General features: G+C 34.4%; 3 protein-coding genes across 18 annotated transcripts in view; 2 read left to right on the plus strand and 1 right to left on the minus strand.

Moving 5' to 3' along the window:
* The first annotated feature begins 4,377 nt into the window (after window positions 1–4,377).
* LOC125207744 lies at window positions 4,378–5,684 on the plus strand. The gene is made up of 2 exons (XM_048107220.1): window positions 4,378–4,515; window positions 4,692–5,684. The coding sequence occupies exons 1-2, from the start codon at window positions 4,427–4,429 to the stop codon at window positions 4,993–4,995; spliced, it is 393 nt and encodes a 130-aa protein (XP_047963177.1). The 5' UTR covers window positions 4,378–4,426; the 3' UTR covers window positions 4,996–5,684.
* A 6,219-nt stretch (window positions 5,685–11,903) lies between these two features.
* Window positions 11,904–16,811, plus strand: LOC125207740. Of its 5 annotated transcripts, XM_048107215.1 has the most exons (12): window positions 11,910–12,165; window positions 12,736–13,424; window positions 13,535–14,124; window positions 14,235–14,348; window positions 14,457–14,519; window positions 14,832–14,924; window positions 15,102–15,206; window positions 15,273–15,445; window positions 15,567–15,747; window positions 15,828–15,942; window positions 16,029–16,172; window positions 16,263–16,811. In XM_048107215.1, the coding sequence occupies exons 3-10, from the start codon at window positions 13,906–13,908 to the stop codon at window positions 15,891–15,893; spliced, it is 1,014 nt and encodes a 337-aa protein (XP_047963172.1). In that variant the 5' UTR covers window positions 11,910–12,165; window positions 12,736–13,424; window positions 13,535–13,905; the 3' UTR covers window positions 15,894–15,942; window positions 16,029–16,172; window positions 16,263–16,811. The 5 variants fall into 5 exon arrangements, with proteins under 5 accessions (XP_047963171.1, XP_047963169.1, XP_047963172.1 ...); XM_048107212.1 differs by having other exon boundaries at window positions 11,909–12,165; window positions 14,235–14,519; window positions 16,052–16,172; XM_048107211.1 differs by having other exon boundaries at window positions 14,235–14,519.
* Window positions 16,812–17,371: 560 nt separating this feature from the next.
* Window positions 17,372–23,431, minus strand: part of LOC125205074 (protein MOR1-like) — a 15,606-nt gene continuing 9,546 nt past the window's right edge. For 2 of the 12 annotated variants that reach the window (XM_048103885.1, XM_048103887.1), the window contains 5 exons: window positions 21,301–21,443; window positions 21,045–21,202; window positions 18,101–18,454; window positions 17,954–18,040; window positions 17,372–17,879 (listed from right to left, as the gene is read on the minus strand). In XM_048103885.1, the coding sequence (XP_047959842.1) occupies window positions 17,494–17,879; window positions 17,954–18,040; window positions 18,101–18,182 (555 nt within the window). In that variant the 5' untranslated portion in view covers window positions 18,183–18,454; window positions 21,045–21,202; window positions 21,301–21,443 and the 3' untranslated portion in view covers window positions 17,372–17,493. Of the gene's footprint in view, window positions 17,880–17,953; window positions 18,041–18,100; window positions 18,455–21,044; window positions 21,203–21,300; window positions 21,444–21,554; window positions 22,166–22,552; window positions 22,604–22,709; window positions 23,391–23,431 lie in introns of those variants that run through there. The other 10 variants (XR_007173712.1, XR_007173713.1, XR_007173716.1 and 7 more) reach the window with 10 other exon arrangements.

Here is a 23,431-nt window from a genome sequence, read left to right on the forward strand (position 1 = left end):
GTTTCCATATTAATCTTTTGTGTGAATATTTCTTACCTAGAATTCGTTTGTTTCATTATTCGATTAAGATAGCACAATATTTCACTTTTTTATGTTTCTATGTGAGCACAAATTTTGGAGGAAATTTTTTAGAATCGTGGATGGATTTAGAAAATGACTATGGTAAGTCTATAGTAGGAATATTTCCTCCTAATTTAGGGTTTATATGTGATTCGAAATCGATGAATTAGTTTTGGTAATACGAATTTTTTATTCATTATTTCACCAGAGATAATTCTTTTTAAGTTTTGGGGAAATTTTCCATATTTTAGAATTATGAATAGAATTAGATTCAAAATTTGACACACCAATTCATATTGGCATATGGTATGTCTATAGTAGGGAATATTTTCTCCTAATTTAGGGTTGATATGTGATTCGAAATGGATGAATTAGTTTTTTATTATTGAATAAATAAAATCAATGCATGGTTGAGAGTCCATTGTGTATATTCCGAGAAAATATATTCGTGGTTTATGGAGTATATTTTGCAAAATCTTTGTTTTATCCAAAGAGATCTTGATGTGGGTATGATGATCAAAGAATCAGCTTATTTATAGAGTTATATACGCCTTATATATGGAATTTTTAGAGCAACCGTAACTTTTAACTGTAACCATTATTTTCCCTTGTGCCCTATTTACCGCAACTTTATTCTCTTTAAGAACTAGGGCTTTTTTTGTGTGTGTATGTGTGTTACTTGAATAGAATTTAATTAAGAGAGTGAACAATTATATTTGGAATGAGAATGCCTTAATGATCTCTTGATTTTGTTGTGGAAGGGCTAGGAAAATTTGTGAGAAACCGAGTCTCGGCCGTTTAGGCTGCAGGTAGAGGCCCAATCAAAACAATGGGCCAGCCAAAACCCAAACCCAAAATATTGGATAGGCCAATTTATATCAATTAAAACACTTTGGATCTCGATTACATATAGACAATCACACTTTAACAACTGAAATAATTCTATACCGAAACATCAACAATATAGAAAATTAATCCTCAGCTTATAATGTTCAAATGACAAATTCATGCCATAGAATAATTATATGTGATGAAGTACAAAATAAGTATACATACAGGGATGAGGAGTTATAATTGTTAACTCATCATTTAATTGCTAATTATAATTAATTTAAGATTATAAGATTTCAGAAAACTTGTGGTCTACAATTTGTCACGTGTAATTTTCATTTTTTATTAATTAAATAAATAAAAATATAAAAAAATTACCAAATTTGGGTTTTGGATGAAAATGTCAATATAGTATTTCGAAAATATCAACACAATGCTTTGAGAATGTTAGCACATTGCTTATATTGACATTCTACGTGTATTATATTGACATATTTTATATACTATGTTGACATTTCTGGTGTACGAAAAAATTAAAAAATTTTAAATTTTTTTTCAACTTTTGACGTCGGAACATATGCAAGTGAGATCTCGTTAGAATCCTTATGAAATTATCTTTAATTTGATATATGTTGTGCAAAAAAATAATTTAAATCGAGAAAGTTATATGTGCTTTAAAGTTATGAGATATATTTCAAAAGTTAGTTACAACTAATTTGTTGTAAATCGACCTTAATACCCTTATTGACGTTTTTTGTTGATCGTATTGACATTTCAGACTTGATGATTATGCCCTTAATTTGAATATCTATATTATTTAGTTGTAGTTAGCAATTAAGTATTGAGTTAGCAATATAACACTCTCCTATATGAATGTACAGTATTAGTAATACAACTTAACATTACATTCATATAATACTAACAATAGTTTCTAAGTTTGAAAAACTTCTTTGTAAACAACATTAATATTATGATCACCAGTGTTATTATTCTCATTATTACTCCCTCCGTCTGCGAATAGAAGTCCCGTTTTTTCATTTTGGTCCGTCTGCGAATAAGAGTCCCGGTTCATAAAAAGGCCCCACATTCCACCAACTCATTCCACTCACATATCATTTAAAACTAATACATATAAGTGGGACCCCTATTCCACTAACTTTATTCCACTCACTTTTCTTAACATTTATTAAAACCCGTGCCGGAATGGAATGGGACTCCTATTCGGACGAAGGGAGTATAAATTAAAATCTTCAATCTTTTTCGACGCGTGACTCTTGATAACACAATATACACATGAATGGTTATCTATTTTGTGATTTTGTTCTAGAACAATTAGCTCTCATACTTTGTGTCCTTTTGTGTCCTTAATTTATCGATTTGATCCATTTTTACATGATTATTTTCAGATAGACATAAAAAATCAGCGGATAACTATTTTTCAACTTAAATTTTACAACCTGATGATAAAGAAATTACAACTAAAATATCCAGAAATTAGAAAGCCATTGGTCTTGTTCTTGTAGTTTTCGCAAGATTGACAAGCACTTGGACAACCTCCTCAATCTCTTGGTCCCCTTCCCCTTTCACTTGGAGCTTCTCCCTCATGGACACAGCACTCCTCCTCACGCCCTCATCAGCCACCACGCTGCGTATGACCGCGGCCACCGCCTCCCTTTCAAGCATCCCACGGTCGTTCCTGACCACCTCCACACCCACACCAATTTGCTCCACCAACCTAGCATTGAGCGGTTGGTCTAGATGCATAGGCATGCACTGGCGGAGGCAATTCAAAACAAGGGGGACAGTGGTTCCCCCAAATTTTTTTCTTTTTCACTACAATTATTATATATATAATTTTATTAGTAATGTATTTTATAAAATTTCTAAAAGATAGCTATGAATATTGAAGGAAGAATCAAACTTGCAGGTTTTTATCCTTTCAATTTTTCAAGCATGGATTTGAGGTCTCTTGATTGTCAACTTGATATATTCATGGAGGATATGAGAAGAGATAATGGCTCTCAGAATTTGCACGATCTTAGTTCTTTTTCAGTGAAGCTTGTTGAAACAAAAAGGGATGTGACTTACTCCTTGTCTTTTTGCTTATCAAGTTGATTTTGATTCTTCTAGTTGCTACCGCAAGTGCAGAGAGAGTATTTTCTGGAATGACGTTTGTCAGAATAAGTTGCGAAATAGAATTGGTGATCAACCCGATGATTGTTTGGTGACTTACATTGAGAAAAAAATGTTTCTGCAAGTCTCTGATGATGATATAGCCATCGCTTTGAGGAAATGAAGACTCGTAGAAAAATAAATTAGATGTTATGTATAGTTTTTGGTTTATTTTATTTTAAAATACACGAGTTAAAAATTGAATAATATTTCAAATATTATTTTACCACTATTTTCTATTTTTTTAGTGTTATGTAATTATTTATCATACGACTCGTACTCCCAAATAATAAATCCTGGATCCGCTTATGGTAGGCCAAACCCAAACCAAAAATATTGGATCGAGCCGATCCAAAGTTCCAAACCCACTGCTTTGCCATTATAACTTAGGCCTTTCAACATAGTTGTTTGAGGCTTAAAATAAATAATCATTTTGGACAATAAAATATAAATGGTATCCATATCATACGAGTATTACTTTTATGAATTTAATCTATTACTCATATTTATAAGACTTTTTAAGATTTAGTATCTATTTTTTCTGTTACTCCTGTCTTCTCATGTGTTAATATTCAATTCCAATAAACAATGGAAAGATTATAGTATAACGGAAAGATTTAAAAATGAAAGATAAGAGGAATTAAAAGGGTCTATACATATTCCATTGATTTTGTTTGAAATTCTTCCAAGCGCTCCAGTTGTTCGATGCAATGTCACACGCCAAAAATTAAAATTATATGGTGGTGGATTGGAGGAATAAATGATGATCTCAAATTCAATTTCTTGTGGGTGTGGGAATACATTTCAGTATAAATATTATAAACATTTTGAGATTGGCGTTAACATAAATTTTGTTCATTTGTTACACAAACTAAGGTTACTAACACACTTACTAAATTTGAATGGGCAGGTAAATACAAAGTAGGAGTACTACAAAGAAGAGAGTATAAGTTCCTCAAAAGCACAAAAAGAAAAAAAATAATAATAAAAAAATTAAAAGAAAAAGGAAAAAGAGAAGATGCCAATTCTTCAAATTACTTTGAATAAAATATTTATTATTGCTTTTAAATATAAAAACTATCCCAACAACTAGTTTGACTCAGCTCAGAGTTATTTCCTCAATGTTTGAATGATCTGAGTATTAAAAAGCAGACGACAATGACAAAAGAAAAAGGAGATTCTTTGAGTAATTTAGTGATATATTCTTTGCCAACATTACAAGTTTGTATTATTATATTGTCCGGCTAATTTGAAAAAATCAAAGCACCAAAATCCCCCCAAGATTTGTCATTATATAAGAACTTGTCAATTGCATACTAACACACACAATGAATAAACATTCCAAATTGAATTGAGAGAAAAAATGAGTGAGATTGATGATGAGGAGGAGGAGATTTGCAGTTATGTTATGCATCTCGAGCGCGCCTTCAACAAGTCGCCTCGCACGACTAGGTACGTATATATATGTCTTATTTCTATGTTACGAATATAGCATGTAGTACTTGTCTTTGTTGTGTAGCTAATAGCCCGAGTCACTATTTTCATGCAATTTAAGAGAATTTTTGTTAGTTAAAGATCCATTTTGTTTGTGAGAAAGAAAATACAATAACGATGTATGTTTTCAACAGAGTAAATGGGTGGAATGAGAAAGACATGTTCTGGCTTCCAACAAATGAGGTGGTTGAGGAACTAAATAGAGCCGTCGTGATGATGGAAATAATTTCCTTCAACACGCAGCTCACCCACAACAACCCCTTGGAGTCAACCACCAGCCGCGGATGGGACCAGCGCCACCAGAGGCAGCTGTGTTTGGCCTGCGACAGGCCAGTCGCAACCATCCTGGTGAATTTCACGTGGTCACCTGCGGAAGGGAAATGCATCCCAGGAGCTGGATGTATCACTGTCGCATCTGCGATCTATACTTCCACCTAAAATCCCAGGAGCTGGATGTATCATTGTCGCGAATGCGGTCTATATATACTTCCATCCAAGATCCCAGGAGATGGATGTATCATTGTCGCCAATGCGATCTATGCTTCCATAGGAAGGCAAGTATAGAAACATCAAATTGGGGAAGAATGTTTGAATTCCGCACACTCTCACCTATCAACTTCTCACCACAAAACGGGTGTTGCGACGTTTGTGCTCGGGAATCATGCAACTTCTTCATTTGTCTCGACAATTGCCCAAGAAATGGTCAAATATAGGGCTGAGCAAAATATCCGTGCTCTAAATAATTGAACAATGTATGTCATCAAGAATCATGCAACTTCTTCATTTGTTTCGACAATTACCCTAAAAATGGTCAAATATAGGGGTGAGCAGAATATCCGTGTTCTAAATAATTGAACAATCTATGTCGTCAAGAATCATGCAACTTACAATTGCCCTTAAAATGGCCAAATATAGGTGTGAGAGGAATATTCCTACTCCAAATAATTGAAGAGAACTAAATCACAAGTATTAATTGGTTCGTATTTTTTCGGATTTTCAGATTTGATCAATTTATTTTCCTTCAAATTTTGGATTTTTGGTTCGATTGGCATTGGTTTTCTTATTTTTTTGGATTTTCAGATTGGAATATATTTTAAATTCAATAAAGGAAATCTATTATTTCTGTATTTTTCATTAAGAATATAATGCATGTATACAGTTTACTTACTTAGCCAATTTTATGGATTTAATTATTTTATTTCTCTGATCACTAAAAATTCTAAAATTTGGGAATTCATGATAAATCGATGGGAAGTATAGGCCCGCTATAAAGTAGACCTTTCGGGTTGCCCACTAAGTCTATATACAAAATATTGGACAGGGCCAATCCAAGCCCAAACCAACTTCAAAATAATGTCATGCAATAAAAAATCAACCATATTGTAATATACAAAAAATATTGTTTTATACACATAAAAACATTCTCATAATAAAGCAGTTCTAAACATAATAAAGTGTAACCATTTGAAAGGAATTGTGGTATTCATTGAAAATCAATCAGTCATGATTTATGGAGTAAAACATACAAAAAAGAAGCACCTTCCCTAGATGACATATAGTACTAGTAATATTGTTAACAACTGTATGTGATATGCCACAATTATAACACAGCATGATTAAGCAACCCAAAAAATGATTGCAATTATTTAAATAGTAATGAGTCATTAGAGGATTTAATCAATCGTTAACCAACATAAATACTTAAATCATATAGATGATATTGTAATCTAATAAAATAAATGAACCAGCTTAAGATTGAACTACAAAACTGGTACCCAAAAAATAGAATTCGCATCTTTTTAGTACTCAACATTTACAAAATACAATTTTCAGTTAAAAAGTTCCATAAATCTCAAATTCACTATTCCACCCTTTAGCTCTTGAGGGTATATTTGTCTATTTACTTTGATTTGAGAACCAAACTTATGATTTTTGAATGTATGGAAACGAAGAAATTTTTTGAGATAAATTATCTAAAAATTAATTATGAAAATGAAGAAATTTTTTTAAATGTGAACCAAAACATACTTTTAAGATTAAAAATAAACCTTATTTTTTAGGTATTAATTTTATAGTTCACTCTAATAGTAATTATGAAAATGAAGAAATTTCGTTTTAAATGTGAACCAAAACATACTTTCAAGACCAATGAAAATGAAGAAATTTCTTTTTAAATGTGAACCAATACATACATTCAAGACCAAAAGTTATTGCACTTATGTGTAGGACCAAACTTGCTTTGAGGAACGATAGATGTCTAATTTTTGACTTTAGTAACAGTCGTGTGACAATTGACACTGTCTTCCATAAACAATTGACAATAGATGAAATTTTAATTTCAATTTCCTCCAAATCATCGCCTCACAATAGAAGCAACTACCATAAAACAAAACAAAGATATTAATGCAAATAACGAAAGCAAATTTCGACTCCTGTGTATTTGACGACATTTTTGTGAACCACATACGTGGCAATATACGGTCCCACACCTGCATGACACATTGACACAGGAGTTTAATATTATAATAGTATATATAATGTGATACTCCTATAGTACTACTTGTCTACTTATATATTTTTATTATACAAATGTGTATTCTTACAGGTTCTAATTGACATCTAAATAAATCATAAATGGAAATAGGATAGTTCACAAGTAGTGTAATTAATAGTACTATATAGGTTCTACGCGTGGGAGTAATCAATTGCTAACCCATCATTTAATTGCTAACTATAATTAATTTAAGGTCATAGAATTTTAGAAAACGTGTGGTCTGTAATTTGCCACGTGTAATTTTTATTTTTATTAATAAAATAAAAAAAGATTAAAAAAAACTCTAAATTAGGGTTTTGAATGAAAATGTCAATATAGTATTTCGAAAATATCAACACAATGCTTTGAGAATGTCAACACAATGCTTTAAAAATGTTAACCCATTGCTTATATTGACATTCTACATGTATTATATTGACATATTTTATATAGTATGTTGACATTTTTAACTGTACGAAAATATTAAAAAAATTTGATTTTTTTTCAAATTTTGACGTCGGAACATATGGATGTAGGATATCGTTGGAATCCTTATGAAATTATCTTTAATTTGATATATGTTATATGAATTTAAAGTTTTGAGATTTCTTTTAAAAGTTAGTTATAACTAAACATGTAGTTAATTGACATCAATACCCCTATTGATATTTTTTAGAATTAATCCTATAGCCTTATTGACGTTTTTCGTTGATCGTATTGACATTTAGGGATTGATAATCCAAGCCCTTAATTTGAATATTTAATGAGTATTATTTAGTGGTAGTTAGCAATTAAGTTAAGAGTTAGCAATATAACATTCTCTGGTTTTACATACTGTAAGATTTTTTAATTTAAGGAACAGTTAGTAAATTAAATCATAATTATTAGTTGATTTCCGGTATTTCATGGAATAAAAAACATAAATTATCATTTTGCTGCAATTGTCCTAAAATGGTAAAAAATTGAAAATAAAACGATGATAATTTATTAACAAGGTATGATTTTGTGTCACGTCAATTTTTCAAATTTTGATTATTGTGGGACAATTACATAAAATTGAAAATTTCTAATTTTATATTCCAGTTTAAAAATTTACTTGACAAACCAAAACTCAAGGAAAATTTGTGAATGTAATTACAATTATTCCTTAATTTAATTGAAGATACAATTGAAGTGATAACAGTAACATGGTGAATTAAATAAAACACATATAGTAATGAAAAGAACCTGCATATAACGTACTGGCAACCACCACGACGTTCTATTGATTGGCCACAGTTAGGGCATCTTGTCCACTGCATTTTCTAAAGCAAAACACCGAATTGAACGTCATTTTTCATCCCTTTCTTGGGAGGTCTCACTGCATCTAAACCCGACGTGCCATGGAACCCTACACGCATAGCAAACGAGCATCTTGCATGCGGGACAAACACATTTGGTGGTCGCCTCGTCGCACTCATTGAGGATCAGCTCAGAGCAGTTTCGGTTAGGGCAATAGCAGCTTGTGTAAGCTGAAACAGATGATCGGCATAGACAATCACACCACTTAACAAAGAGCAAGGATAGGATTATCGGCCGGCATTCCATAGGAGTTAGGGTTTTTGATTGGATGTGGCTGCTTATGCACTATACAATCACAAAGTGTGACATGAAATTAACATTGGTCTTTAATATCACCATCTATTCACTAGTCGATCTTAAACTGTACAAAAACAATCTACTTAGTGAAAAGAAACTAGTAAAATATAACAATGAAAGCCTAATCATATAATTTTAGTGTACAGTTTTACAGATTGAAAGCTCTCAATGAAAGCACCAATTGTTAAAAGATGATTTCTCTTAACAAGATTCCGGCGTCGCAGAGGCGATCGTCGGAGGGATAAAAGGTAGTCGCGGAAGCTTTGCCCGTCGGTCAAACCAAGATCAACACCGAATTGAAATAAACATCAAAATAAGATAAAGGTAATTGTATTTCTTGATTAAATAATGAGAATAACAATAGCCCTATTTATAATAGGGATACTAACTTAATGAGCCAAACAAAAGATATGAAAAAGATATGCAATCCCTAAATAATGCAACTAAATAATAATGCAAGATATGTGGAATAATAAACGTATCAGAAAGCAAACTTAAAAAAAAGTAGAAAAATTAATAATGTGAGAAGAACATGATGCAATCATACGACGTACCGTGAAACAAATTTTGTGAACACAATTGGTATCGTGGCTTAATTTCTGGCTCAACATTGATGGTTCTATAGTTATTAATTATGATTCCCACCTTTATCGGATATTAAATAATTAATACTTGAATTATAAATGCTATATGTATTGATTATCATGCCCAATTATCAAATAATCAAATTAGTCTATAACTTATAAGTATTTCAGAATGAGGACGAAACTTATAAATATTTCAAAAAAAGGCCAAAACTCGCCTTTTATATATGCATAGATTACTTCGGGATAACCAAAGTTTAGTTCATTATGAGTACAAATCGCATATACACTACAAACATGAAAAAAAATTGTTTTACTTCATTAGTTTTAAGCTCATGGATCAATTGCATATACACTACAATAGAGTGCCTCTTTGATGTTGTAGATAATCCAGAATTGATCCAATACTAGCTTCTTCATTATTGGTCGATGAAGATCCATCTTCAACCACAGAATTTGTCGGTGTCGTTCCTACACCATCGAGCTGCTGATGAATTTCACGTGTGGAATTCTCCATGGATGACAATTGAAGTAGATCGTTAATTGAAGGAATTGCGAAAACTGAGGCATATCGATCGAGAATTTGATGCAGCAATTGCAAAACACACGATTGTTTGACGATGCAGCAATTGAAGGAATTTGATCGCGATTGTTCGACGATGCAGAAATTGCAAAACAATCGTGAATTGAGGAAGCAAAACACGATGGAGGTAGAACGTGAATTGAAGGAATTGCAGATTGAGGCTGATCGCGATTGAGGTAGATCGTGGAGATCGATGCAGATTGAAGAAGATGTTGGTGCAGATTGAAGAATATGTTGATGCAGATTATACAGCTCACGTAAATTGCGAGAAAATTGAAGAAAATTGAGTAAAAGTTGATGAAGATTGCGTGAAGATTGAGTGAAGATTGTATGAAGATCGCAGAATTGAGAAAGAAAGCGATTCACGTATTGTTGAAGATTAATAAACTGCTTTCTGAAAATATCCCTTAGCTTGTTTTTATTGAATAAAAAATTAAATTAATTGTAAATTAATCATAACCACAAGATTTATAAAATGGAGAGCCCTAGTTTGGTCTCTTCGGAGCCTTTAAGCCTATTCTTTGGAAGCCAAAATAATGGGGACAATTCCTTGGGTTAGTTAGTTTTTGCTATCTTATTTTGTAAAGGAATTGGAGAGATAAGGAGAAAAGTATAAATAATAGTGTGCTTAATATAAAGAAAGTACAAGTTGTGAAATTGAGAAAAATTCCAAATATGTGCTTGATCTTAGAAAAAAAAGGGATGTGTAAGAAAGAAAAAGAAAAAGAAAAAAAAAAGGAGAAAAAAATGTGTGAAAGGTTGTGAAAAGAAAAGAAAATCAAAGGATTGGAAAGTGAGTTGAAGGAGAAATAAATAAAGTGTTAAAAGTGTCTTGGGTTTAGAAAAACGGAGTTATCTTTACTCTACTTGGGATATTTTTCGAGAAGCCCTAGATTTGCGCCCAGATTTACCATATTTTGGAGATCTTTTCCTTTTACAACAAGGATTGGCTTTCCCCTATAAATAAGACCTCAAGCTTCATAAAAAAAGAGAGAACTTCTACTTGCAAAATACTTCATAGAGATCAAGACCTAGAGTACTTCATTGGTGCAAGGAGTTGGAGAAGGATTTCAAGAACATCAAGAACGACAAGGATTCAACCCACGGGTTTTATTTGCTTTAGTTTTATGTTCAAATTGTCTTCCCTTCAATCTATGTTTTTAGCTTATTCAATTATGTGTAACTAAACTCATAGGATTCTAGGGATGTGTTAGTAACGACTTTGGTTATACAAATTCCTTTTTCTATCTAATATCCGTTTTGTTTTTACTTTGTTTCTTCCCTAAGTAGTTTTGATGATGCATGATTGAGTGACACAATCGTGTATGATTTAATATAAGTTGCTCATAACTGTGACAGAGTTCTAGCGAGTTAGATTCACTTAGTAGACACTACAGTTAGCTTCCCTTAAAACGGCACTGTTAATTGAGAGTGAGGACTTTTCAAGGGTCTTAGGAGCTTTTTGGAGTTACGTGTTAGGATTGACAACCCTAATCTTGTAATCAACATTTGTATCGCATGAGCATAAGCTAGGTGACTCGTCCTTTCAAAGTATAAACTGTGTTAGGGTATTGTAGTTGGAATTTTGTATAACCATAACCGTGAACACACATCCCGGGATTCCCTTATCTCTATCGTCTTTTCTGTGTTTTATTCGCTTTTAGTTGGTCTATGCTTTCTATTGTTTTTAGTTTTTCAAAAGTTTTCAAAATCCAATTGTTTTTCCAATAGTATTTGAGTCTTAGTAGAGGATAGACACTTTGTGTTCGTCTTCCCCGTGTTCGATATCCGGTACTAACCTTTAGCTATACTAAATATACTTTGTATACTTGCAGGTTTATTTAGTGCTAATAAAAAGTGCATCAGGGTGATACCACCCTTAAGTAAATAACAACTACCAATTATATGTCATATGATTTTGAAATCGTGTGATTCTAATTTAGTTAGACGGATGGCAATACAGTTTGGGAGAAATATCTAAAGAGGGTAATAGTGTCACAAGTTAAAAGATCGTCCATTTTTATTTTTGGTAGGCAACGAGATTTCTGGAAATTAAAGATCCTGCGTAATCTCTCTCTCCCCCAATTTTCCGATCAATTATGCTTCTTATTCTAGGAATGAATTCACACTCTCTCCCTCAACTATTGAAGCAGTCGAAACTTAGTGTTGAAGCAAACAGATTTAATCTCTCTCCGTCAAAAATTTTCATCGAACAACAATGTCCCGGTTGAAGAGAACGGCTGCAAACCATGTTGGGGAATCATCTGGAGGTGATTTAATGTCAATGTTTTCTGTTCTTCGTTCTTAATTTGGTGTTTTCAGTAGATTGTTGCTGCCATTGATGTTCCTTTATGCGAACTCTGAAAATGTCACACTGTTTTCTGATTACAGTTGCGTATCAATTGAGTTTGTCTGGAGAATCTATTACTTGTTTCGGTGGTAATGAAGGTTGTGTGTTGTTTTGTTGTATTGATTTGTCCAGAAGCTAGTGTTTTGCAAATTTATTTTGGAATTTCTCTTGACATGTAGCTGACAGTACTATATCTCTCTTTCCATGGAAATTGTGATGTATCTTTCTATTGTAGAGATGCATCTGTTGTGTTGATGACTAAAAGGAAAATTTGGCCTTCTTTTTAGTGATGTGTTGATGTATCTCCTCTCTGTTTTTGATGTATCTGCTGTGTTGATGTATAGCTGCTGTGTATTGATGTTAGAAAGTTTAATATCTCCCTTGTATTCATGTAGCTGTTGTGTTGATGTATCTCCTCTATTGTAGTGATGTGTCTTAATAGCTATGTAGATATTAAGAATGATAATGTGAATCGTTGTAAACATTATAGGTACAAAGCGTAATAAAGGTTCAACTGCAATCGTTGTAAGAAACAGTGGTGATGCAACTGATGAGGGGGAAAAGCTCATAATCAAGAGGAATACAAGAAAATTTGTGAAGATTTTACAATCTTTGAATGAAAAACAAATAGCAGCAGTTACAGAAATGGGGTTTGGAGAACTTATACATTACAATGTCGCTGCAATACCGAGAGAGTTGGCCTCTTGGCTGTTAAAGAATTTTGACCCAATTAAATGCAACATTGCGCTACCGGGTAGTGGGCCTGATTTGCACATAGATGAAAGTGATGTAGAATTGACATTCGGTTTTCCACGAGGTGACATCAAAGTAGAAAGGATTGACAGGCAGGATGATATAAGCATAATGAGTAAGATAGCAGGTGTAGTGGGTGTGGAAAGACCTAACGTTAAAGCAAGTAAGGTTGCAGAGGAGATGTTGAAGGACATTGAAGGTGGAGCTTGGTTTAAAAAGGTTTTTCTAATTTTGTTGGAGTCTGCATTAATTGAGACATCGGCGTGTGGCTATGTTAGGCCAAAAATATTACATTTCATCGAAGATATTACAGATTTTCATCGTATAAATTGGTGTGGTTATATGATTTCCGTTCTGCTTAAAACGCATAGACATTGGAAGGAACACAAAACAACAACATTTAGTGGTCCAATTGCTTTTTTGGTGGTAAGCTCCCAAATTAAATTCATTATTTTCTTGTGTTGACATGCCTATAATGTTGTGGTGATTATTACTTCGTATTGTATTGATGTTAAATACTTTATATATTTTGTCAGTGTTGTTATGTTGATCGAATTTTCCATGGCCAACGACCTGTGCCACATTGCTATCCAATGGTCGAAGGATGGACTGAAGGTCTTTTGAAAAAGCGGCAAGAAGCAGAAAAACAGGATGGATCTTATGGCAAGGGATATTTAGATGAACAGTTTGACAAACGTCAAGACAAGTCTAGGGCTGAATTGGGTGATAGTGGTTTAAGCGAACGACAAAGTGGAAAACAACCAATTGATTATCCCATAAATACGACACACCTATCTGGGAAAAATGGTACGATGAAAGTGGCTGATGCTGTGATCAATCTACTGCAAGTACTGAAGGATACTCTAAGGATACTCCTGTGGAAATACGAACTTTAGACTGTTTCAAAATGATATGGGACATGATGAGGAGGGCATTCGGTGTAGCTGATACTACAATTGAACAAGACACAAATCCAGTGGGCACCCTCACACAATCAATGTCACAAGAAGAGTGTCGCGGTAGTCAATGGTCTGAGACATTGGATGCGCTCTTGAAGGGGGCTGAGGAGTTGTTACACAAAAGACATGAGTTCCCAAGTTTTAGTTTGGGAATGGGGTTCACACAAGTAAGTGTATTGTTTGTCTGTCTAAAAATATACTGCTGATAATGCTTGTAACATTATCCAGCGTACAAGTTGATATTGATTAATATATGGTGTTTTTGATGAATTGTAAGGATTTATATGCCGAAGCTGACATTGGTGGCGGCAGTGGAGGTCTCGGGTCTGTAAACGAAGTTCTTATTCACGAGAAACACACAACTGATGATGACCTATTGATAGAGGCAACAGTTGGTAATTTTCAATATCAGGGTAGTATCAGTACAAGATCAATGCAGTTAGTTCGTATAAAAAATTATAAAGTTGAATTGATGTTGAAACCATTTCATATCTTTAAGGGGGGATGGTCTGACAATGACATTGAAGAGCATCACCTACTTGTTGCAAGCCTAACTGAATATGTAAGTATAGTTAGGAGACGTACTAAAAGCAAAAAAATGTATTTGACATATATGTGTTGACAAATGATGTTTAGTAATGTAATGTGGAACCGGATATGATTGTTGGGAACATTGGTGCTGAGGTCATCGCAAAAGGTGTTGCAAATCGTTCTCCAAGTACAATGGCTGGTGGTATGCCTACTATACCAAAAGTGAATAAAATTGTCGGACGTACTACATATAGCAGTCTACATTTTCGTATTGTGTTGAAGTGTTATGCTATATTGATATGCCATATTTATTTTGTTGATGTTGTCGGCAACATTCGTGTAGGACGAGTCTTTGTGTCATGAGAAGGGAACTAATGCTGAGATTGCCAACGCAATTAAATTGACAAATTCAATTGTTCAAGACATAGCTAGAGAGGTAATACAACATAGTAAAAGTTATTGTGTGACGGTTTTAGGCTTACAATATTTCCGTTATTTTTTAAAACTCCCATAGCTTGAGCATGTCCTCACAGACTCGATTATATGTTCTGCTGTGGAAGTAGTTCTACACGAAGGAGTTGATGCTTTCTTCTTAACTAATAATGAACATCAGCAGGCTTTGGGTGTCGAGAAAGGGAAACAAAAGGCACATGGACCAACTTTGGAAGTATCAGAATATCAAGATAGACGTCAAACAACACACAAGATTGCAATGGAGGTTAAAGATATTACAAATTTGTTTCTCTAAAGTTTTTATTTTCTGATTATTAATCCTTGACCTCAGGTGCCTCCAATATCTGTAGAGTTGGTGCGAGGGGTTCGGATGCGTGCTACGAAGCGTAAGAGTCCAGCTTTGTGCTCACCTTACAATGAAAGGGCTGTACCGATTATGATAAAACAGAGCGCTGAAGAAAGAGACATGTACTACTGGTTGGTGTGGACTCAAGGAGAAAATGAGTAAGATAATTTGGCATTTACATTTACATCTTGTCCTATTGAAATAGTTTTCCATTAATGTTGACATTTGAGTTATTGTTGGTGATTTATTGATTTACTAAATTTATTGGCTCGTATACAGCAACATGGAAGTTTACTTCGATGACACCGTTCTACTAACAAAGATACAGATGATCTCAATGAAACCTCATAGCCATGTTTTTGAGAAGGTGGTTGACGCCTGGGCGTCATACTTGAATCACATGGAATTATATCGAGCACCATCGTCACCATCACGGGTGTTCATGACCACTTTCCCATGTGTATGTGAACCACTATGCTAATAGTAAAACCAAGCTAATCTATAAAGTTACTGAAATACATATTAATTGCAACTGCACAGTTTCCTCGATCATACTCGCGATTGGGATCGTGCTACTGGGTTTCATCATTTCTGTCAGAGTGTTGATTCTCATGTCCAGAATCTCACACATTTCAATTGGAATGGGAGCGACATGGTAAATACCTGTTAAGTCAATACTTATTTACCTTTTCTTCAATATCTATCGTCTTTAGTTAATCCATTCCGCCCCGTGTATATTAGGTGTTATTTTCTATGTACTCCAGACGACATTATTACCTTATTAGTTTTGGACTGAAGACTGGAAAAATGGACATAATTGACAGTTGCGCCACATCCAATAGATTGAACGATCGTAGCAAGTATGGTGACGACATTGAGTTACTGGTATGTACATTCATTGATGTATTGATATTTCATAGCATATTTATAGATAGCAAATCAGTATAACAATGAAGTCATTTTATTCTGTTGCAGCAATATTTTTTTAGTTCATATCTTGAGGGTAAGAAACATAAAATGCTAGCAAACATAATCCAAGGGTGCGAAATTCGGTTCATAAATATGCCATGGCAAGGTACTGGAGGCAAGGATGATGCTGCTAGATTCTTAATGCGACACATGGAAACGTATATGGGCCAAAAGGTGAAGGATTGGCCAACGGGGCTTGCAAACATATCTATGAAGAATCTGCAGATTATGCGCGGTAAATACTGCAAGGCCTTGCTGACGACGGACTTCAATTACCATTCAGTTGAGATTAAGGATTGTGTGAAGAAATATTTCAAGGATAATAAAGAGAAGAGAACCAAGATAGGTAAGCTTGTGGCAGATTTGATGTGCAAGAAGCCTAAGTGAAAGTTGATTTAATTATATTAGTTATCCAGTGTGTCTGATTTTCTGGATCATGTGTTTTGAATTCTAGATTGTCTTTTTTTGCTGTTATTATGAAGATGATGTTTGCTGTTGTTATTTTCCGGATGATGAGTTTTACAGGATGATTATTATATGCAGCTTTTTAAGGAATTTGTGTGTACATTGTGTACTGTTAATATAGCAACACGTCAGTTTATGCACCATGCAATAAATCATATTTTACTGGGAATAATGTTAATGGTTATATTTTATTCGAAGTGCACTGATTATTATACAACTTTGAATTGATACTTAACTTAAAGAACATTGAGTTAAAAAAAACTAAAAAAGGTATAGCTATTTTGACTGTTTTGCAGTCAAATTAATCTTGAACAATATTTGTATGCAGAGCGCACAGAAAAACGTAGGGAAACAACCAAAATAATTCTACAACTCCATAAAACAAGACATTGATGTTTGAACTGGATTGGATTGATACTTGCACAATACTATATTGATATTTGCATTGAACAACATTGATGTACATACAAGTAAAAAAAAGAGTTTAGATCACCTTTTTGCATTGAAATTTATATGGAACACCGTTGATGTACAGATAACACAAAAAGCATAACAACGCAATCGACCAAATAGCATTTAAACTCTTAAATTTAAAACAGAGGCAATCAAACAAACAATATGAGTACTTGTTGAAAAATCCAAAGAAGCAATAAACGAAAAACCATATCCAAGGAATTGTATAAAGAAGACGAGGCGAATAGAAAAATGGGGCAACAAAATCAGGGAAAAAGTGAAATAAAACTCCTTAGCATTGTCACTTGTTTTTGTTTTTCTATTTTTCTTTGCCACAGTTCCTTGAATCATGTCGCACCATTTCGCGGCATTTCACGCAACGTCGCAGAGGTTTATTCATTTGCCTGATAGCCGCTTCTTTCTTTGACACCTTCCGGCTTCCAGAACCCTTGGTATGTACAGCATCAGGTGGGCGAACATTGATAGCATCCGGTATTGGATCACCAAAAATATTTTCGATCCTCTTTCCCTTATCCAAAGAAGGCACTGCTAACCCTTCATCACCAAACAGTTCCAGACCAAGTCTCTCCATACCAGATATGAGTGCATTGACATCATCGATTTTGGACTCGGCCTTTTGAGCTAAACGGTTATATGTTGTGTGCATCTTGGTGACTGCATTCCGTTTAGCGTCAACTTCTGGATCTGTTCACACCATTCAAAAATGTCAATACAATTCAGTAAACATATCAGAACATCAGAGATAAAAAAGAAAGTACCTTCAGTCATTTCAAACTCGTCTCTTGGAAAACCATGGACGGCCTTTAGTAAGGGCCTCTTCAGCCATCGTGATCCAAAATGTTGCTCTGGAATTTGCTGCACATTAGTGTTTTTGAAAACAAAAAATATGTGACTGCATAAAATACCGCCTGGAGTACAACTTGCATTCACAACTGTACACCTCAGCTCCAACTTCATGGTTGACGTTAAAGGTATTGCGACCACCATCTACTACTTTGTAAACTTTATTGCTTGACTGAACTGACATATCAACCATGCTACAGCTATGATAAGCCTCAACAATTTCAGCCTGAACATCTTTAAACATTTTGTCGGTATAAATTTTAGATAGACACTGAGAGCTGCTTATGTCAAATAACGAGCACAGGAGATAAGATCAGCTTACACCAGTTTCATAATAAGCCTAAAATATTGAGACACCTGACCAAAAGAACATAGTGTCGTGTAGAATCCGACTAAGAACTAAGAGACTGAAGCACCTGCAGAGATCTCCAATAGTTAAACAATAACTAACAAATCGACTATGTAAGACCATGAAAATGCTCTCAAACACTTCCGTCAGAGTGATTATCAAACTATGCAACATAATATTTGTAACATCCCGGATTTTAGAACCCTAAATTTTTGAGCCCTAGAATTTATTGTTGATGACGTGGCATCGAGAATGCTTTTATTTCATGAGTTGATATGGTCGAGTTGAGTTAGGGTTTGTGCGAAAGTTTGAAAAGTCAAACTAATTCTTTTAATGATGTGGCATGTGATTTAATTATTTGTGAGTCTATGTGGCAATTTAATTGTTTATGGGTGAGTGGGAATATTAGAGAAAATTTCCATAAATACTTGTCACCCTAATTCTCATAATTTTCGAACCCTAGACCCCTTGGAGGAAGAATTTCTATTTTTCCGGAATTTATTTAATCCTTGGGATATTTATCCAAATTAAATTCCAAGAGCCAAATATTTCCTTGTTTAAAGATGGAGAAATCGAGCCCCCTTACTTTTCTAGTGATTTTCGAAAATCACTATATTTGGGAAGGAAGGAATTGTTTTATTTTATTTGATTCCTTACTTGATTTCCTTCCATACCTAGAATTTAATTATTCTACCAAATCTTTCCATACTTCAAGAGATCTTGCCTTACTTTATTCTAGTCAATGTTCAAAAATTCATGCCTTATTTAAAAGGCATAGAAATCGGCCCCTACCTTGTTTCATGGAGGATTTTCCTTATTTTTATTTTGCTCCATGATATTTTATTCTATATGGAAAAATACCAAAAATAAAACCATGGCTAATTACCTAGCCTAATTTTCGAAAATTAGGAGATATTGCTATCTTCTATTTTTGTTAATTCTTCTTCCCTACTTCACAATATTATTTTATTTATTTATTTAATTGGGAGAATGAGATCTTACCAAATATTCTATTCTAATTACCTAAAGATCTTGTGGAACTCTATAAATAAGAACCAAAACCCCAACCCTAGCCCCCATATTTTCGGCCTTCTCCCTCACACTCTCTCTCTCAATTTTTCTTCCACATTACTCCATTAATCCTTCATCCTTTGAGAAGAAAATTGAAGTTTAATCCAAGAACTTTGAAGAATCAAGGCTAATACTTTTTCTACCGATTGTTTTTCGTTAAAGAGGTATTTTTGTTTAAGAGTTATGGTTGTTCTTCTTCTACCTCTTCTTTTCTTCTTCTAACCGATTAATTGGTCTTCTTGAACCCTCATGCATCTTAGTTGAGTGAAAGAGGGATAAAAAGGGATGTGGGAACTTGTATGTGTGTGTGTGTCGTGTGTATGTGTGGCGTGAGTGTGTGTGTGCCGTGTGTGTGTGTTGATGTGTTGTGTAGTGTGTGTTTGATAGTTAAGTAACATGGTGTGATAAACATGACCTTGGTTAATTAGTAATGATGAGATAAATCGTTGGGAAGGGGAAAAGTAATGAGACATGCATAAGTAAAAATAGTATCGAACCTAACTTGTGATATGTGCCTATATGATTAAAAGGTGAAACTTTGGTTGCGAAGCCGGATAACGGAAAAGCGAAACTACTTGAAAACTAAGCAATCGAGGTGGGCTTTACTCTAAAAACTCTCTTTTATTTTATCTAAATGTTGTTGGGAGATATAAGGGTGGTTTAACTATTATGCCATACCTATGTTTGTTTTTATGTGATATCTGCTCTGCTTATACAAATTCGGGTCTGAGTATGGGCCGCAAGCCCTACCAGGCTGTGTACACGATGGGATCGAGAGCCGTCCTTGCTAGTCGGCCGGTCTCGTGGGCGAAAAGTGTGGCCACACTTTCGTCGCACCATGGAATGATTGTTAATTTATGAGAAAATGGGAGGTTATTTTGACTGGCCAGTCTATGAAAATATATTTTGTGATACTCGTGATATTCTTTTATAACTGCTTAAAACTCGAGTTCACTTGGTAAGGGTGGCATAACTTATAAAATGTTTTGGCAACAAGCCCACTAGTATTTCAAAATACTCAGCCCTGCATGTGTTTTCCCTATGTGCAGGTTGAATGACGACGAGTGGTGGCGGGTGTTGAGCAGCTTAATTAATTAATGAGGATATGTTGAACACTAAGCGTAGTTGTGTCTTCATACATATCTATACTTTCTCTTGGTCGTTTTCCGCTGAATTTTTGATACTCTTTAGAATGTCTTTTTGGAATATTTACATCTTGCCTACGGTTTGAGGCCTTAGTCTTTTCTGGTGATTTTGTCGTGGATACTATGTCGTACTCTTAAGGTTTTGATTCTCGTTTATGATATCTTTCTTCCTTTAATCTTCTAGGTTAAGTTGTTGCATTTAATACTCTGATATTCCTTTCATTCTTTTGGTCAATACTACTTTAATGAAATCCTAGCCTATGTTTACTTCTTTGGAGTCGGTTTTGGGTAGCAGCCGCCGCATTTATTGTACCCTAGGAGGGCGGATTGTTACAATATTCTTACAAAAGGAAGATCCACAACATCAATATGATAAAAAAAACTATATAATTAAAATAAAAATTAAAACCAACAAGTTAAAGCAGATCAAGATATTAATACCTTTAGGAGCTTTATTAAACATTTAACAACCAAATAAGAGAACTTCAGGTTTCTGATCGCAAGAGAATCATTTGATGCTGGAGATGGACATCTTGATGGATCCAGAGGTCTTAACAGATTTATAAGCACATGAAATGATGACGCCGTCCTGGGTTATCCTGCACGTGCAATGCGGCCACACAACAGCAATTATATTACAAGAAGAGAGGAGAAAATACAAGCTATACTTGCCACATAAGTTTACAGTGATAGTTACCAGAATCTTTAACACCAGAACGTTCAAGACTTCCATCATCCATCTCCGGAACCTATCATCCAAAACCCAGAGCAACAGTTCCATGAAAAGACTATCAGGGTACTCTCCTTAACTGCATAAGCAAACCTCTTGCTCTGAAAAGTCTGCAACAAAAGCAATAACAACTTCAGACCTCAATTGACACCCAAATAATCAAAATCATGACATGACTCTTAAATTTGAGGCGTTATTAGTTAAAAGGCCTGACTAATTACCTGCATCATAGTATCATTTACAAGATCTTAAGAGGCACCAGTGAGGATGGAGTCAAACTGATACAATCCCACATCGGTTTCACACAAAAAGTGTGGAATAGCATATAATAGGGAGTCAACCTTTTACCTTTGACCATGGTTTTGGGTTAAGTTAGGGCTTCCTATCTTATATGCTTATCAATTTGGTGCGGTGAACATGGATCCGGATGTCCTACTGAAAGGGGCTACCCGTAGGAGTGACCAAAGGGGTGCCACCGAAAAATGTGGGCCGGAAGGAAAAGGGCAGCAAAGGGATGGTGGGCCCGTGGCTTTGGGTTTGCCACCCGGTTTAAAAGAGGGATGGATTGATACGATCCCACATCGGTTTCACACAAAGTGTGGAATAGCATATAATAGGGAGTCAACCCTATGCTATTCCACACAAGATACTTCTAAGCACCAGGAAATGATATGATATTATTCAGAGGTTAAACAAACAGTTCAGAACTGAAATAAAGGTAGATCATGCCTTCAACAATGTCAGTTAGACTCAAGCATCCGGACTTGTGCATTGCCTGAAGAGTTTGGGTAAGGGCCTCCGTTGAAGTAGGTTTCTTCTCCTTCAATTTCTCCTACATAGAGTCAGCAAACATAAGCTCATTTTAAGCATTAATCAAAACTCACAGATGCATTTACAAGAACAGGGAGTGACTGGACACAAATTATATCTTATTATCTATAAGAGCTGTCGGGTGTCAGGTATATTCCAATTCCAGTTAGAAAAGGAAATAATCGCAAAACATAAAGATGACATTTGAACAATTTATACATCAATGGTAAGCACCCAGAAAGAAAAAGTCATATAACTACTCAAACACACATCCACTATCATTTTTATGGGGCATTTTTGCAACTGTAATTTAATAATTAATCTAGCAAGAGTACTGGACTAACTAGTAGTACGGGCAATAAGAAACGACAACTGGCCCAAAAATGGGTTCTAACCCTAGTAAGGTTACCTAATGCTTGAATAGCGTCAACTGCAAAAACAATGTTTACATCTCCATAAGCTGCAAAATTCAAAAACACCAATTACTTGGTCAAGATATTAACACCAACAATATGTTGTGCATAAAGTCTAGAAAAGTCTGGATTGAAAAGGAAACCATAGCATACCTTCTTTAATGTTCAACAAACTTCTGAAATATCCAGGATCAACATTTTTGTAGATGCAAGTTCGGTTTGGATAGAAAATCATTTTGGATAATGGTGTTGATTATAGACAAATAGTTATTCAGTAGAAAGTGAACACATCTATAATCTATTAAGAGATAATGGGTTCAAGGAAAAATAGCAAATCAGTATGGATAGTGGTGTTGATTATAGACAATTAGTAATTCAGTACATAAAAGTATCAATACAGATTGAATGTTGGGATGCCCCACGGGTCTTGATAAGTCCCCACTTTGATCAGCTGGATCAGACCTGTGGAGATTAAAAACTAATTACCATAACCAAAAAAGGAAAGGAAAAATAAGTTCTTTGATGATCTTTCCCTTCAATATTATGAACATTTAATTATGGCAACAGTTTACATTGAATGTCTTGCCTTGACCGACAACAACTTGGATCATATTTGGGTCCAAGGACATTGCTTTCCATCATTTAAGTATATTCTAGAGTATACACATATAACAACAAGTTCAACGTCTATAAGTTGTTTATATATTTTGTCACAAGATTACTAAGCTCAAAGTTCTAACCGCTAGAAGAAATACCCTCCATGGGAAATGAGCCTTAGAGTGAACAAAATCATGATGGATAGATTAAACTAGGAGTCTAGTCAGTAATAAAAGCAATATCTGAATATGTAGATATTCACACTTAATGGTGTTCAT

The sequence above is a fragment of the Salvia hispanica genome, chromosome 2 (assembly GCF_023119035.1).
Source record: "Salvia hispanica cultivar TCC Black 2014 chromosome 2, UniMelb_Shisp_WGS_1.0, whole genome shotgun sequence".
Taxonomy (NCBI): Eukaryota; Viridiplantae; Streptophyta; class Magnoliopsida; order Lamiales; family Lamiaceae; genus Salvia; species Salvia hispanica.